Source organism: Trichechus manatus, unplaced genomic scaffold (genome assembly GCF_000243295.1).
Source record: "Trichechus manatus latirostris isolate Lorelei unplaced genomic scaffold, TriManLat1.0 scaffold00040, whole genome shotgun sequence".
Lineage (NCBI taxonomy): Eukaryota > Metazoa > Chordata > Mammalia > Sirenia > Trichechidae > Trichechus > Trichechus manatus.
This window is the reverse complement of record NW_004443976.1, coordinates 11,523,729-11,540,505: the sequence shown is the minus strand read 5'-3', so window position 1 is coordinate 11,540,505 and position 16,777 is coordinate 11,523,729. Positions and strand designations below refer to the sequence as shown.

The 16,777-nt window shown below is 55.4% G+C and overlaps 1 protein-coding gene across 1 annotated transcript in view; it reads left to right on the top strand.

Annotated features, from left to right (window-relative positions):
• GUCY2D (guanylate cyclase 2D, retinal) overlaps positions 1-12,771 on the top strand; it is a 13,355-nt gene extending 584 nt beyond the window's left edge. Inside the window, exons 2-19 of the mRNA XM_023730990.1 lie at positions 6-203; positions 284-588; positions 3,573-3,924; positions 4,255-4,339; positions 4,594-4,696; positions 5,091-5,192; positions 6,796-6,876; positions 8,331-8,537; positions 8,627-8,783; positions 9,218-9,367; positions 9,964-10,112; positions 10,606-10,769; positions 10,851-11,043; positions 11,488-11,662; positions 11,921-12,019; positions 12,150-12,244; positions 12,422-12,507; positions 12,678-12,771. Of these exons, the coding sequence (XP_023586758.1) occupies positions 6-203; positions 284-588; positions 3,573-3,924; positions 4,255-4,339; positions 4,594-4,696; positions 5,091-5,192; positions 6,796-6,876; positions 8,331-8,537; positions 8,627-8,783; positions 9,218-9,367; positions 9,964-10,112; positions 10,606-10,769; positions 10,851-11,043; positions 11,488-11,662; positions 11,921-12,019; positions 12,150-12,244; positions 12,422-12,507; positions 12,678-12,771 (2,795 nt within the window). The remainder of the gene's footprint in view (positions 1-5; positions 204-283; positions 589-3,572; positions 3,925-4,254; positions 4,340-4,593; positions 4,697-5,090; positions 5,193-6,795; positions 6,877-8,330; positions 8,538-8,626; positions 8,784-9,217; positions 9,368-9,963; positions 10,113-10,605; positions 10,770-10,850; positions 11,044-11,487; positions 11,663-11,920; positions 12,020-12,149; positions 12,245-12,421; positions 12,508-12,677) is intronic.
• Positions 12,772-16,777: the final 4,006 nt, after the last annotated feature.

Sequence of the window (16,777 nt, the reverse complement as noted above, 5' to 3'; positions counted from 1 at the left end):
CGCCCTCCTGCGGGCGTTCCGCTGGGCGCGCGTGGCCCTGGTCACCGCGCCGCAGGACCTGTGGGTGGAGGCTGGCCGCGCTCTGGCCGCGGCGCTCCGGGCCCGGGGTCTGCCCGTCGCCCTGGTGACCTCCATGGAGCCCTCGGACCTCGCTGGCGCCCGGGAAGCCCTGAGGAGGGTCCGCGATGGGCCCAGGATCAGAGGTAGGCTCCCCTGGAGGGTGGGGTGGCCGCGGTTCCCGTGAGTGGCGGCGCGGGGCGGCGAGCAGAGCCTGTGTCCGCAGCAGTGATCATGGTGATGCACTCGCTGCTGCTGGGAGGCGAGGAGCAGCGCCGCCTGCTGGAGGCCGCAGAGGAGCTGGGCCTGGCCGACGGCTCCCTGGTCTTCCTGCCCTTCGACACGCTCCACTACGCCTTGTCGCCAGGCCGGGAGGCCTTGGCTGCACTCGCCAACAGCTCCCAGCTTCGTAGGGCCCACGATGCTGTGCTCACCCTCACGCGCCACTGTCCCCCGGAAAGCAGCGTGCTGGACAGCCTGCGCAGGGCCCAAGAGATACAGGAGCTGCCCCCTGACCTCAATCCACAGCAGGTAGAGGCACCAGGGAGGAGGGAAGAGGGAAGAGCCAGGGAAGAGGGAAGGAGATGGCCAAAGCCAGTAGAGGAGATGGGGGCCTATTGGGAAAGAGGGGAATGGAGTCAATGGGAGAGAAGAGAAGAGAGTCAACGCTAGAGAAGGATAGAGGCAATGAGAAGAGAAGTGAATAGAGCCAATGGAATGAGGGAAGATGGAGTCAGTGGGAAGGAGGCAGATGGAGTCGACAGGGAGAGAGTTACCCGCAGCTCTAGTTGCCCTGGAGTATTCTGGGTCATGTAGAGACTCTGGTCTGTCTTGGGGCATCTTAGTGTATTGGGAGTGTCTCCGGAGAGTAGGCGATGCCACCTCTCAATCCCAGCTCTAAGGAGCAAACACTGATGAATTCTAAGTTGCAATGTCTTTTGCAATCTACTTCAAAGTAAACCCATTCTCAGTACCACAGCAACATATAGTCTATAATAAACATCTAGTGTTCTCAAAAGGAAGTTTCTGGGTGGTGCAAATGGTTAACAAGCTAGGCTGCTAACTGAAAGGTTGGAGGTGGTTGTTCAAGTCTACTCAGAGGCACCTTGAATAAAGGCCTGTCAATCAGCCATTGAAAACCCTATGGAACACAGTTCTACTCTGACACACGGGGGATTGCTATGAGTTGAGTCCACTCAATGGCAACTGGTTTGGTTTTGGGTTTTTTTGGCTCCCAAGAGAGCAGGGAGGAGGGAGGATGCAGATCCAGCCTTCATGCCTAGTGCAGAGGTATTTGTCCTCTGGGGCCTCTTCTGGTAGTCTTAACTTCTTGAGGGCCTTGACATTTTGTGAGAAACAGAAGGGTCTCTAGTTAGAGCTAGGGACTCCCACAATAATTTAGATCCATAGCTTATTCTCGGCGTCCAGCTGATACCGAAGATTCTCTGCATCCCTGGAATCCCAGTTTAGACCATCTAGCTCCAACTCAGTGACAAAATGAGGGCTAGAAACCACTAAGATACAGGGGACTCTGAATGTTATTGGGCAGTAAATTAACCTCCATAAAGGCTCTACCCAAAGGGGACTACATAGGACAGGGCTATGGGTCAACGGAGCTTGAAATATAATTCCCTAACAGCCTCCTGCCCAAGAGGAGCACACCAATTCCCCTGCTCCTCCTCCAGGACGGCTTGAGGTGGCCAGTGTGGAGAAAGGAGGGGCAGAGTCATGAAAGCAAGAGTTAGAAACAGTGGTAAAATGGGGAAAAGAGTCAGGAAAGAGAGGATGGAGGATGGGTCAGTCAACGAAGAAAGAGGGGGCAGAAAATTGAAGTTTTCCAGTTCTCAGTAAGTGACACAGCCCTCCACCCAGCTGCCCAAGCTAGACCCCTGAGAGTCACCCTTGATTTCCCTATCCGTCTTCCCTCACATCCAGACATCAAGTCTGTCACTTTTACTTCCTCGAGATCATTTGAACCCATCCACTTTTCTCCATCCTCACTGCCACAGCCCTGGATCAGGCCACAGCACCTCTGGCCCAGATCCAGCAACAAATAGTCACCCAGGTGGTCTCTGCTTCAAGCCTCACCTACTCTAGGTCTTTTCCACTCAACATCCAGAGTGAGCTTCTAAAATACAAATGTGGCCATGTCAAGTCCCTGCTTGAAGCTTCCCCAGGGGCTTCTCTCACCCTGGATAGATGCAGTCTCTTTACATAGGTCTTCGTGTCCTCCTTTCCCTTTGCTCCTTCTTGTGCTTCAGCCAGAAGGAATGAATTTTGGTTCCCTAAATGTGTCCTTTCCTTTTGCCTCTGAGCTGCTAGGTGTGCTAGGTCCTCTCTCCTGCCCTGGCCCTCCCTTGACCACCTGGCTAATTCCAACGCATCCTTTGGGTCTCTGCTTGATGGTCACTTCCTCTGGAAGCCTCCTTCCCTCTTCCTCCTCCCCTAGCCTGAGTGGGGACCCCTTTTGTGTCTCGCAGCTCACTCAGTTTCCCCTACCATGTCACTCATTGCACTAGCTCAACATTCCTGCCTGTCTCCCCACAAAACTGAAGGCTCCTTGAAGGCAGGGACTCTGTCTTGTACACTCATATATCCCTAGTGCTTTGCACGGTGTCGGGGACATAGCCAGTTAATATTTGTTAGCCTTTGAGAAACGGGAACTAGGAATAATAGAGAGGTGTGATGAGATCTGGTGGTAGCCTTGGGGAAAGAAAAGAAATAAAAATAGAAAATAGAAGTCAATCAAAGTGTGGGAAAAAAGGGCTTTTGGGTGAAAGGTAGGCCCAGTTCCAGTTGCTATTGACTCGGATTCATGTTGACCCCATGTGTGTCAGAGTAGAACTGTGCTCCAAAGGGTTTTCAATGGCTAATTTTTCAGAAGTAGATCACCAGGCCTTTCTTTTGAGGCACCTCTGGGTAGATTCAAACTGCCAACCTTTTGTTTAGCAGTCAATCATGTTAACCATTTGGACCACCTAGGATTCCTGAATGGTAGATAATCCATTATTGTCGAGTCCACTTATAGTAACCCTATAGGACAGAATAGAGAACTGCCCCATGGGATTTCCAAGGCTGTAATCTTAACAGAAGCAGATTGCCACATCTTTCTCCTGCAGAGCAGCTCATGAGTTGGAGCTGCCCAGCTTTTGGTTAACAGCCTAGCTCTTAACCACTGCACCACCAGGGCTCCTTCCAAAGGTAGGTAATGTGATTAAAACTATATGCAGGGTAACCAAAAGGAAGGAGAAGAAAATGATCTGTAGGTGATGGAAAGTTAAAGTTAACCAATGGTAAGAAGAGCCTGAGAGTCCGGGGGAGAAAGGGTGGGATAGCCAATGAGGAGAGAGGAAGAGAGAGCCAATGACGAGGGATCTGGGGAGCCACTAAGTAGGAGATGGAAACAGTCAACACTCGGAGGACCTGGCTGGTGAGCGGATAGGCGGGAGCGGTGAGGTCACATCTGTCTGCGGGCCATGGTCCCGGACCCTAAGCCTCCTACTCTCCTTCCCCAGGTGTCCCCGCTCTTCGGCACCATCTACGACGCGGTGTCCTTGTTGGCGCGGGGCGTGGCGGGGGCGCGGGCAGCCGGAGGTGGTGGCCGGGTGTCCGGAGCAGCTGTAGCCCTCTACGCCCGGGACGCCCAGGTCCCTGGCTTCTGCGGGGCGCTGGGGGGAGTCGAGGAGTCCCCGTTTGTACTGCTGGACACAGACGAGGCGGGGGACCAGCTGTTCGCCACATACACGCTGGACCCCGCCCGGGGCTCCCTCCGCTCCGCTGGGAACCCGGTGCACTTCCCTCGCGGGGGACGGGGGCCTGGGCCCGACCCCTGGTGCTGGTTCGATCCCGACGACATCTGCAACGGAGGTGAGGGCGCGCTCCCTCCCCTAGTCCTCACTGAGACATCACCATGGACTGTCCACAAAGTGGTGAAAGAGAGTGAACTCCCGTCCTCTTCCAGACCATTCCAGGTCCTCCTCTGACCCGGCCTGTGCAGGACCTCTCTCTGGCTGAGCTCCCAAAGCTCTCATGGAACCCTTCCGGGATTCTCAGACCCTCCCATCTGAGGAATCCATGACCTTGCCCTAGATCCCGTCCTGGCTCCCCCCTCTTTTCCTGGTGCTCCCAGGACTGGACAGGATCCCGTACCTCCCCCTTGCCAGGGTCCTGAGCGTCCCTCCCCCACTGCCCCTCCAGGAGTGGAGCCCGGCCTCGTCTTCCTTGCCTTCCTCCTGGTGGTGGGGATGGGGCTGACCGGGGCCCTCCTGGCCCATTACCTGAGGTGAGTAGGGGTGAGGTGAGTGGGAAGTGAGCCTGGCTCTCCACCTGCCAGAAATACACCCAGGCAGCAAAGACAGCAGGGCCCTCAGGAGCAGAAGAGGGAGGATGGGGTGGGTACTAGAGGGGTGGCAAAGTCCCAAGGGATGTCTGCCCTCCAATGTCCCTCCCCTGAGCCAACATTACCCACCGCCTCTCCCTGCTGTATTCTCATGGGCCTTGGTTGCCTTTTCTGAGATGACCTTCTTACCCTGCCAGGCACCGGCTACTTCACATCCAACTGGTCTCTGGCCCCAACAAGATCATCTTGACTCTGGATGACATCACCTTCCTCCACCCACAGAGAAGCAGCTCTCGGAAGGTGGGAGAGGCAGGGAGCTGGGATCCAGCTGTCCTCTCCCTGTATACCTGGTCCCCTCCCTGGGACAGTCCTCCTCCCAACCCTCACCTGGGGAGGCCTGGGTTCTGCCCCAGCTCTGCCCCAGTCTGAGCTCCGGGGATCAGCAACCTCATCTGCACAAGAGCAGTAATAGCCCCTGTCTTGACTGCTTTCTGGGGGGTTGTGAAGCTCCAACAAGAAAATGGACCTAAGTTTGTTTTATAAACTGTAAAGTGCTGTGCACTTAGGGACCAATGTCATTATCACCTTCCCTAGTTGATATTCCTTCCCTCTTCCCTCTTTAATCTTCACTCTAACCTCTGGTCTCTGACCCCAGGCTATATTCTGACCCCTTGCCCTCACCTCTGCCCTCCAGGTAGTCCAGGGGAGTCGATCGAGTCTGGCTGCCCGCAGCGTGTCAGACATCCGCAGTGTCCGCAGCCAGCCCCCTGACAGCTCCAACATTGGCCTCTATGAGGTTAGCCTGACCCCCGGCCAGGCCAGACTCTACTCCTGGAGGAGGAGTGGGAGAGGGACTCTCAGGACCTGGGCCAGGGGAGAGGACCGTCTCTGGGGAGGCATGGAGTCATGTCAAATCCGGGAGACTCCAGAAGGAGGGATGGGAGTCTGGAGGAGATCTAGGGGAAGGTCATGGATTCCTCAACAAGAATGTCTGGGGATTTTCCCATAGTCATTATCCAGGTGAGGGCTTCTCAGCAGCCAGTCACAGTGGCCCAGATGCTTGAGGTCTGAGCTGGGGGGGAGGGGGAGGGGGCATTCTGGGACTAACATGCAGTCTGGTGTGGCCACTAAGGCCACTCCTTACCTTGTTGGGAACCCCTGGGCTGTGATCCAAGCCTTCAGGTTACTGACGGGGGAAGGCCTTTCTGGAAAGGTTAGGGCAGAGGGGCATCAGAGATGCCATCTCCTGCTCACATAGAAGACACTTCCTGAATGAGGATCGTGCAGGATGGGGAGCTTCCAGATGGGGCTGTCCCTGACTTAGGCCAGATCCACATCTTGGCCCATGCAGCCTTTCTACCCAATTCAGATCAGACTCAGGAACAGCAAGCCTTAGACAAGGAAAAAAGTCTCAAAGGGCGTTAGGGCATTAACTGTGGGGTCAACAAACCTGAATGTGGTGGGATGGATGGAAGCTAATGAGAGCAGTTTTCAGAGAGAACTCAGCTAGTCAAAGGAAGAATCAGAGCTTGAAAGCTTTGGGTCATGCTGGGAACGCAGAGGCCTCTAGCGTGTCCCCTAGAGATGATCACAGCTGTTAGTCAGGACACTATTGTCATTCTGGGCAGGATGTTCTTGGTTCAGGTATGGGACTACCCTGTGCAATGCAGACTGTTTAGCATCTCTGGCCCTGTCCACTAAATACAGCCCCCAATTTTTATGACAACTAAAAACGTTCCCTCTTTTATTTCCGAATGCCCCCTAGGGGTCAGTACTGAGTCTCCAGAATTCCCTTCTAGTCCAGATCCCTCAGCAACAGACAGGACCAGCTTCATAACAGTTTGTGGGGCCCAGTGCAAAATGAAATGAGGGGCCCCTTTTTCATTCAAGATGATGAAGCAGATCATTTAACCAAGGTTGGGGCCCTTCTGAGCGTGGAGCCCTCTGCAACTGCATAGGTCCTATATCCATAAAGCCAGCCCTGCCAACAGCTGAGGAAAATGAGGCCCAGAGCCCAGAGGGGAGCTGCCTATACTTCACAGTCAGTTTACAGCACAGCCTGATCCACCTGGACTCCTGACTCCCAGCACAGTGTTCTCTCATGGCAATAGATGGCGATGAGGGCTGTGATGATATCAGTGATGGCTGTGATAACAGCTTGGCTGGCTGTAATAGGGCTGTCAGTGAGTCCATCTGGGGTGGTGACAGCCATACAGGCCTTCTGCATATCTCTCACCAGTTGGCTATGAAGTGGGCTGGTATCAAACCCCTTGCTTCTCCTTTTCCCGTGGGAGATGTGTTCTGAGGTAATGGGCCAATGGAAATGTGGGTCTCTAGAGCTCCTGACATCATGGGGGTTCTAAGAGACTGAGTTTCCACCCTCATCCTCTCTGCTCCAGGGAGACTGGGTTTGGCTGAAGAAATTCCCAGGGGATCAGCACATAGCTATCCGTCCAGTAACCAAGACAACCTTCTCCAAGGTGAGGGTTGGGCCAGTGATGGGTATGGGGTGGCCATCAGTTCATCCCTTCCATGCCTTCTCTTTGCAGCTGGGTACAGAGCTAGACCCCAATGTGGGAGAGACAGAGAGGTCTCAGTTAAGCGCTACCTCCTCTCTGGAGCAGGTTTGCCATTATTCTCTTTCTTTTGGTGTTCTTATCACAGTTTGTAATTGCGTGTTCATCTGTGTGCTTGCTGATTTATGATCTGCGTCCTTCACTGGACTGTAAGCTGAGTAAGGACTGCCCCCACCTCCACTACATTGCTACCATCCAGCAGTGTCTGGAACACTATTACAGATCAGTGAATGCTGAGTGAATGATGTTGCTAGTTGCTGTTGAGTTGGCTCCAACTCACAGCAACATTATGTATAACAAAATGAAATGTTGCCTCCTCCTGTGCTGTCTTCATGATCATTGGGATGTTTGAGTCCATGCAGAGTGAATGATAGAAAATAAAAAATGTGTTTCTGGTTCTGTCAGACCACTTGAGCAGAATGGCCCCTGTTGGATTGATACATACTGGAGTGGAAAGTTGGGAAAGAGACCATAAACTGGCCTTTTCTGCCCTTCCAACCTGAGTGCCCTCTCCCCACGATGCCATGCACCTTTGGTCTGGCCTCCTTCCTGACCCCTCCACAGGAGCTCTTGGACACAACTGCAGAATTACTTAGGTGAACGACCTATATGGTTTAACAGACTAACGCACCATTTAATACCGGCTGTTTAAAGTGAAAAGAAGCCCCTTTATTGAGGATGCGTGCAAAAGAAAAGCTAGAAAGGACACCAGTCGCCAATCTAACCCCCGTTTTCCCAGCATGCCTAGAGTGGGAGAGCGGAGTGGGTGAGGCCTTGTCTAGGGCTCTTCTGGGCTTATGGCTTCACTGCTAAGTGTGTGGGGGGAGGGGGGAGGGAGGAGGAGGGGAGGGATCTCAAACACACTTGACCCAATGGATGCAACACCAAGCAAAGCAGCCCCAGGCTGGGTTGAGGGCGTTTCTGGAGTTCCTTGACAGCGGAGCCAGCTTCTCCCTGGTTCTTCCCCCAAAGGCCGTTACATCTGAAGGGGAGGGTGGTGTGCCAGGGGCTTCTCCATCATGAGGTGTTTTCCCTTAAGACCCGGCAGTGCAAAGTTTCACGGTCAATTCTCAGAAGCTGCCTGAGTTCTGATTACCAGTACAAGATTGCCTTTTCATTCATAAATTTAAGGGAAACCATACTCAGTATCTGAACGTGGCCTTTGACTATACTGCCTTTTCCAAAGAGAGAAATATCACCTGCAGAAGAAAGTCCCCCCTAGGCCCTACAATTTCATTCACCTTTAAATCACATCTTCCTAGTTGGAGACTCAACAACAGACCTTGAATAACGGTCCCCTCCCCACGTTGCCCCTGGGGCAGAAAATGCTCGTTAACTTTCCTCCTCTCTCAACTCAGCTCAGGGAACTGCGGCACGAAAACGTGGCCCTCTACCTGGGGCTCTTCCTGGCCCGGGGCGAGGACGGAGCCGCGGCGCCGGGGGAGGGCATCCTGGCTGTGGTCTCGGAGCACTGTGCCCGGGGCTCCCTCCAAGACCTCCTTGCCCAGAGAGACATAAAGCTGGACTGGATGTTTAAGTCCTCCCTCCTGCTGGATCTCATCAAGGTGTGTGTTGTGGGGTGGGGGGTGGTATGGAGGGCTCCTGGGGGCAGGGATCCGCGCGGGCTGAGGCTGCCCATACGCGCCCCTTTCAGGGAATGAGATATCTGCACCATCGAGGCGTCGCCCACGGGCGGCTTAAATCCCGGAACTGCGTGGTGGACGGGAGGTTCGTGCTCAAGGTCACCGACCACGGCCACGGGCGACTGCTGGAAGCGCAGAGGGTGTTACCAGAGCCCCCGAGCGCGGAGGGTAGGGGTCCCGGGCGGCCTCTCACGCGGACAAGCAGCCCCCGGGGTCCCTAGCATTTTAAAGGCTCCTCTCTCCGTCCGCCCTCGCACTGTCACATCCCACGTCCACTGGGCACGACTCCCGCTCCCAAAAAGGTGCTTTGACCTCTTGAGAGATGCGGAGGGTGCGGTCTGCACCGGAAACGCCGGGTGCGTCCCGGGGAAGGAGCCTGTCGGAGGGCAGAGCCTGCGCCCAAGGGGGCGCCTTCTTCCCGGGCACCGCCTTGCCTTCTCTGAGTTGCAGGGCCCCAGGGTCAGACTCAGGCGGAGGAGTTGGGGCGGGGGGGGGGGGGGTTAGTGGGGTCTAGGGGCAAGCCAGGGCTTTCTGAGACGTGCGGTCTGTCCCCAGCGCCCCCATGGTCTTCCGCGTGCCCATGCCCCCTTCCCCATCCCCAGACCAGCTATGGACAGCCCCGGAGCTGCTTCGAGACCAGGCCCTGCAGCGTCGGGGGACGCTGGCCGGCGATGTCTTCAGCCTGGGCATCATCATGCAAGAAGTCGTGTGTCGCAGCGCCCCCTACGCCATGCTGGAGTTGACTCCCGAAGGTACGGCCGCCCCTCAGCCCTCTGAGGGAGTTGGCATCAGAGAGGCAGTCTGCGGTTGGGGTAGAGCCAGGCCAGACCGAGCCTCGCTTTTTCCCCTAAAGCCCAGGGATAAGACTTAATGATGTGGGGGCTCCCCTAAAGCTGGGGTCTGAAGGGTCAGAGTAGTGGAGAGTGAAGCTTCAGGATGTGGTGGGGGGCCCTTCCCTGTCCTGATTCTGGACCCCCAACTGACAGAGCAGGCCCTTCTCTGGTTCTCAGGGGCCCCAGGGTGAAGGGGAGAGGGATAACAAAGACAACACCTACTCGTATTTCTGAGGGTTAGAGAAGAAAATATGTGTAAGGTGCCTGGTACACAGTAGCTGTGCAATAATGCTAGTCTCTGCCTGTGTCACCTCTGGCTGAACCCTCCTACCCTCCAGGGCACCCCCCAGGGCTCAGGGTCCCCTTGTTACTCCCAGCACTCCCCCTCCTATTGAGTTCTAATTTAAAGGAAACCCCTGCTAGTCTCCCCAACTTGGGCTTCAACAATCAGACCAGGGTCAGAAGTGGCTTCTGTTCTGGGGCGCCCACCCCTTATGGTCCCCTCGTGCCCCCAGAGGTGGTGCAGAGGGTGCAGAGCCCCCCTCCACTGTGTCGGCCTTTGGTGTCCATGGACCAGGCGCCCTTGGAGTGCATCCGGCTGATGGAGCAGTGCTGGGCAGAGCAGCCAGACCTTCGGCCCTCCATGGACCGCACCTTCGACCTGGTCAGGGGCTGGGGCTGGCGAGGGCTGGGCTGGCTGCTGGGACTCCAGACTCCTGTCAGTAACCTGAGGAGGCTGCAGGCAGGCAGGCTGGCAGGACCTCTGACTTTCCAGATGACCTCCTAAGGCGTAGCCTGAGGACTGGGCTTTGGTGGGGGCTGTAGAGGCCTTCAGAGTGGGAGACAGAGCTCTGGGTGGGAAAAAATTTAATTCAATTGAGTTAACATTTATTGAGAATTAATATGTGCTTGGCAGAAAGACACTTGGCCTGGGAGACCAAAGCCTGGGCTGGTTCCAGTGTCCTGACTTCTCTGAACCCTCATTTCCTACATACCTCCTAATAATGTCTGGGAACACAGTGCCTGGCACCCCAGGTGCTTGATAAGTAGTAGATGAGTGGGGCGGGGAGGTGGGGAGAAGGCATCATCCAGCCTCATGGGACAGGCACTGGCAGCCCAGATCCTCAGGAGTCCCACCAGCTTCCTCCCACTACTAGTTTAAGGGCATCAACAAAGGCCGAAAGATGAACATCATCGACTCGATGCTGCGGATGCTGGAGCAGTACTCAAGCAACCTGGAGGACCTGATCCACGAGCGCACGGAAGAGCTGGAACTGGAAAAGCAGAAGACAGACCGGCTGCTCACACAGATGCTGCCTCCGTGGGTGCCCATGGGGAGGGCAGCCCGTGTCCAGACAGACTAGGGTGGTCTCCAGGTGTTCTTACTGCATGCCACCCCCAGGTCAGTGGCCGAAGCCTTGAAGATGGGAATACCTGTGGAACCTGAGTACTTTGAGGAGGTGACGCTGTACTTCAGCGATATCGTGGGCTTCACCACTATCTCAGCCATGAGTGAGCCCATTGAGGTGGTGGACCTGCTCAATGACCTTTACACTCTCTTTGATGCCATTATTGGAGCCCACGATGTCTACAAGGTAGAGTGTGTAGGGGGCAAAGGTCCTGAGCTCCAGTTTAGTTTCACCTGCCTCCAGCCCAGCTCTTCCTGCTCAGCCCTCAGCCCACCTACACCATGCTACCAGCCCAACCCTGTTCCCCAGCCCTCCTGTCCCTTAGCTCCTCCTCCAGTCCCCAGCTCAGTTCCCCAACTCCTAGTCTGGCTGCCTGGGATCCTGGTGATGAAGTAGTTAAGCGTTTGGCTGCTAACCAAAAGGTCGGCAGTTCAAATCCACCAGACGCTCCTTGGAAACCCTATGGGGCAGTTCTACTCTGTCCTGTAGGGTCGCTATGAGTCGGAATGGACTCAACGGCAACAGGTTTGGTTTTTGGTTTTGGCAAGGGAGAATCGCAATGTGGGGGGCAGGGGGAGGGTGGTGGTGGTGGGGTGCCCAGTACTGAATGCGCACAACCCCTTCCCCCAGGTGGAGACAATTGGGGACGCCTATATGGTGGCCTCGGGGCTGCCTCAGCGGAATGGGCAGCGGCACGCAGCGGAGATCGCTAACATGGCGCTGGACATTCTCAGTGCCGTGGGCTCCTTCCGCATGCGCCACATGTCCGAGGTGCCTGTGCGCATCCGCATCGGCCTGCACTCTGGTAACTCCCAGCCCTACCGGACTCCTGCCCGCCTTCTTTAGGGTCAGCTGCACGTTCGCTGTATAGTTGGCTTGTCTTGAAGATGCCTTTGCTACCAAGCACCTGGTTTTAATAGAGAGGTTATGCTTAGCATTGTGTGTTTATTTGAGGAGCTGGTGGAGATTAGGGGGTGCTTAGGTCCGCCCAAGGCCTGCCCAGCCGCCGGGCACAGCCAGATTTAGCCCAGGCCCCGCCGGCCAACCCCGCGCATCTCCGCAGGCCCCTGTGTGGCGGGCGTGGTGGGCCTCACCATGCCACGGTACTGCCTGTTTGGGGACACAGTCAACACCGCCTCGCGCATGGAGTCCACCGGGCTGCGTGAGTGTGACACAGGGGCGACAGGGGCTGCGAAGGGCAGGGAGACGCCTTGGGGCCCAAGGGAGACACGGCCTGGGAGGGGGGACGCAGGAGGTACGTCCCTAGCTCACGGCGGCCCCCGTCGTCCCAGCTTACCGTATCCACGTGAACATGAGCACCGTGCGGATTCTCTGCGCTCTGGACGAGGGCTTCCAGGTGGAGGTGCGAGGTCGCACCGAGCTGAAGGTGAGGCCCAGCCCCGCCTCGTCCTGCTGCCCCGCCCCACCCCGCCCCCTCCTGAACAGGGGATCGAAGACGGAGGTCCTATCCCGGATCCCTGGTCTACTCGTTCCACTTAGTCCTTGAGATCAACTCCCCTTAACCCCAGTCCGCTTAAGTCCGCCCCTCCCCTGTGTCTCTCAGGGCAAGGGCGTCGAGGACACTTACTGGCTGGTGGGCAGACGCGGCTTCAACAAGCCTATCCCTAAACCGCCCGATCTGCAGCCGGGGTGAGGGCCGGGCGTCTGCGGCGGGGCGAGGGACGGGCAGCGGCCAGGTCGTCCCCTTCCCTCTTTCTCCCTGCCTCCTGCCCTGTATCCGACCCGGAGCGAAACAGCGCTGACTGGGGCCCTGCCTCCTCTCATTCCCCTTCCCTGAGACCGCCGCCCTCTCCCCACAGGGCCAGTAACCACGGCATCAGCCTGCAGGAGATCCCCCCTGAGCGGCGCCAGAAGCTAGAGAAGGCGCGCCCGCGCCCGTTCCCGGGAAAGTGAGGCGGCTGTGGGCCAGGTGGGCCAGATCCCATGCCCAGCTCTGTCTCCCCGCAGACTCCACGGCCCACATGCCTGTGGAGGATACTTCCTGGGGGACAGGCGCCTCTTCCCCAGCCTGAGGGCCTAGTGTTGCCTGCAGGACTCCTTCGGACCCAAGCGAGATGGCCTGGGCTCAGTTAATCAGATCTCCCCTGAGAAGGGGAGCCCTCATTAAAAATGCAGGTTTCCAGAGCACCAACCACAGGAATTCTGGTTCAGTAGGTCTGGAGTGGGTCCAGGAATCCAGGCTTGGATTCATGACCTTGCAGTCATGACTTTCCTTGATCCCTCCAACCCGTATTAACAGGCCTCAGGAGCTGTGCATTGTAGGGGGCAACATCCACCAGACAAGCCTGATAAACTTCTCTTCTATTAGAGCAGAAGTCTTGCCCACACCCTCCTAGAAACTCTGATCCATGACCCTCCTCTGCCTTGGTGAGCCCCATGACCCCTCTCCCCAATTTCCCTCTGAGACATTACTTTTTCCCTCAGGATTGTTCCGGAAAGTCCTTTTCCTGAAAGTTGCTGCTATGCATGACCAAACGTCTGGCTAATGCTGGTGGCTTCTGTCCAGCTCTGCCTCTAAGGATTCTGGGGCTTTACAAGAGTTGGTTGCAAACCAGCTGTGCTGTGTGACCTTGGGAAAGTCTCATGCACTCTCTGGGCTTGGGTTCCCTTCAATGGTGAAATGAGGGATGGCCTAAGTGGTTTCCACAGCCCCTTCCAGCTTTAACAGCCGGGAGTCAGAACAGCTGGCCTCAGGATATGGGGCACTGTGGTATTTGGCTCCCAGCCCCCAAGGACCCTTAGCTCATCAGGGGATGTTACAGTGGGGGGTTCTCCACCTTCCAGGGCCCCTCAAGGCCCCAGAAAGGAGGGTCCAGGATTGGATGCTCCAACCCCAGAGTAAGTGGACACTTTGTGTTCCACCCTAGTAGGGGTTGTCCAGTGGCCTGAAGAGTGGACTTCTCTTTAACCTCAAGCCTCCTTCTCAACTCCATCTCTTGCTAACCAGAAACTGGCTCCTCCTCATGTGGGTGTAACCAGGTTACTTTCCCAAGTGCAGAGAAAAGCTTGCTTCAAGGCTTTGGGTAAAGAAGTTAAACCAACTGCACCAAACCTTTACTAACGAGAGCTCCGAAGGAATAGTATTCTCTGTTTAACTGGGTGCTGCTGAGCAGGTGGCTGGACGGGAAATCCTCTCTGCTTAGATCTTTGCAACAAGTGTCAGCCCTCTGTCCTGGTAAATCCCCAGCTGAAGTTTCCTTTGTGGAACTCTGATATTCCAGAGTCTGGGCCTCGAAACATTTTTGACTTTTGGTGCCCTTTGCCATTTTTGTGGTCCCTGGAAGAAGTTAGCAGCAGCTGCAGCCACCCAGGCTGTCACCACATGTGGTGAGTGTCCAGTACTTGGAGGCATGCAAGCAAGGAGACATCATTCACAAGGGATAGGACAGAGGGAAGTCCTAGGTGGAAGGATGAACTAAAGCCTTGGACGAGCAGCATTGACATCACCTGGGAGCTTATCCAGAATGTAGTATCTCATGCCGTGTTCCCAGAATCCGTATCTGCACTTTAACATGTTCCCGCAAAGGATTGATATGCACATTAAAGTTTTCAAAGCATGAAACTAAATGATCCTAAGATCTCTGTAATCTCAGAATCTCTAAGGTTTCATAAAAACCAAGCTATAGTCTGGTTATCAGACTTGTTTTCTTTAGCCTATGGAGTGGGTTTTTTTTGTTTGTTTGTTTTTGTTCTGCGCTAACATTAAAAAATCAAGAGATACCACATTTTAAAAATGTATACTAGATTTCCCTCTTCTCTTGAAATCGAAAGAGCTCGCCACACGGGGCTTACACAGCCCCTCAGCATTGCCCTGCTGGAGCTGAAGAGCGACAGTCCCCTTCATCCAGGACTTTCACCCCTCAGTTCTCAGTCCCCAACCCTTCCTGTTGCTCCAAGACACTCAGATTTTTGGAACACTCCTTGCGAAACTGTCAGGCGCTGGTGGGCATTTGAGCGCAGGACTCCTGTAGTATGTTAGGCTCATAAGCGCCCCCTGGAGGTTACGTTGTCTTTTTTTTTTTTTTTAAACTGATCAGTAAAATCAGCAAGTTTAGTGACCTTTCCCTTCTTCCTAAAGCTAGAGAAAGAATGTATAAGAAATCTAAAACCCAGTGCTTGCAGGTTCTGGTTACATAAGGTGGTGCTGCTATAGTGAGTAATTTAGTGCAATTTAAAAAATATTTTTAATTGAGTTCAGAGATGATGAATTAACGATAAAACTGACACTTAAAAAAAATAAGAACATTATTCAAGTTCTTAAATTTAATATTTGCTCTGTACTTCGGTCCTAGGGATTGAAGGCAGATTCGCATTGCTGGCATTGGGCTTAGCTGTTGGAGTGAGATGTTTCTCTCTTCCCGCCTCTTCCCACCCTGCCCCACGCATCCTTCTCAATCCTCCCTCCCTGCTTGCCCGTGCAGGGGCCAGGGCAAATCCATGGCGTGTAACTCAGGGAGGCTCAAGAAGTATGGGATCTGGGTTAGATGCAGGGAGATTAGCGTGGCAGGCTCGGGCAGGGCACCCCGGAGAGGAAGAGAAGGACCAGCCCGGGCAGTGGCGTCAGATCTGCCTGGGGTGAGGATGGGGCAGGCAGGACTGAGCCCGTCCCTTCCAACCCTCAACTCAGCCGAGTTGTCAGGCTGGTATGACTGGGGGAGGAGCCTGTGAAGAAGAGTCCAGTCCTCCTCCCCAGCTAGGAGAGCTTGGACGTCCCACCCCCAGGGCTCACAGACACGTGGAGAACTAAAGAAGAGGGGAGACTGAGCCTCCAGTCTGCTCTGCCCCTCGGTCCTTCCCCCTCTCTGCCCCAGTATCCCCTTCTTTCTCTGTCTCACTTCTCTCTGTCCCTCAGCCTCACCCTCTCTGCCTCAGTCTGTCCTTTCTCTGTCCCCCAGCCTCACCCTCTCTGCCTCAGTCTCCCCTTTCTCTGTTCCTCAGTCTCCCCACTCTCTACCCCTTAGCCTTGTTCTCTCTTCCCTGCAGTTTCTCCCTGCCTTCCTCTGCAGTTTCCCCCATTTCTGTGGAACCTTTCTTCCTGGCTCCAGCCAACTATCCAAACTTAGAGCCTGTTACTCCCCACCCACTGACCCTGTTGTTTCTGGTACCCGGGTAACTCCTAGCCCATGAGAACACCTGGCTTGGTCTTTAGGCAGCCCCACCCTTAGATGTTTACACTACCTCTGCCAGCTAGCCTACCCCAGGAGCCCATATTTGGGGCTGTCCTTGCCTTTGGGACAGCGCTTCAGCTGGGACCAGCGACAGCCAAAGCAGGGACCTTCCACAGCTGCTGCAGCAGTCCCAAAGCAGGGCTCCACCTCCTGTCCTGGGGCTCACCTGGGGCCTTTGTCTGTGCTGCTCTTCAGGCTCTGGGCCCTGCCCCCACCCCCGTCTGCAGTGGACCCCAGGCACCTTCCTTGTGGGGAGGTGGGGTGAGCTGTTCCTTGGCCTGGATTTGTAACACTGCATTGCTGGGCTGTGTTTCCCGGGATCTTCTGGACCACGCACTGTGTGCACCCGGCCATGTGCTGAGGTGTTTGGGTCCTGGGAAGGTGGGGGCTGAAATAAAGGTGTGCGTTCCTCCATTTCATGGTGTGTGGTCTTTTTGGCCTGGAGGGATGCTCTGATCATCCCTGTCCCTGGAATGTTCAAACCTGGCATTGCCTGGGAAGGTTTCAGATAGGATGACCCCTCAAGATGACTGGGGGTGGGGGGAGGAGGAGTGAGCTGGGGCCAACAACCCCCAGGATCTTCTCTGCTCAGGGGTCTGCTCTGAGGGGGTCAGGCAGGGAAACCTCAGGCCTTCAAGCTTCTGGAAAAGACCAGAATCTCTGAAGCTCTGGAAACAGGTGGTGTGCCCTCACCTCTTGGTCATAGGCATGAGAGAGGAAGGAGGATAAGG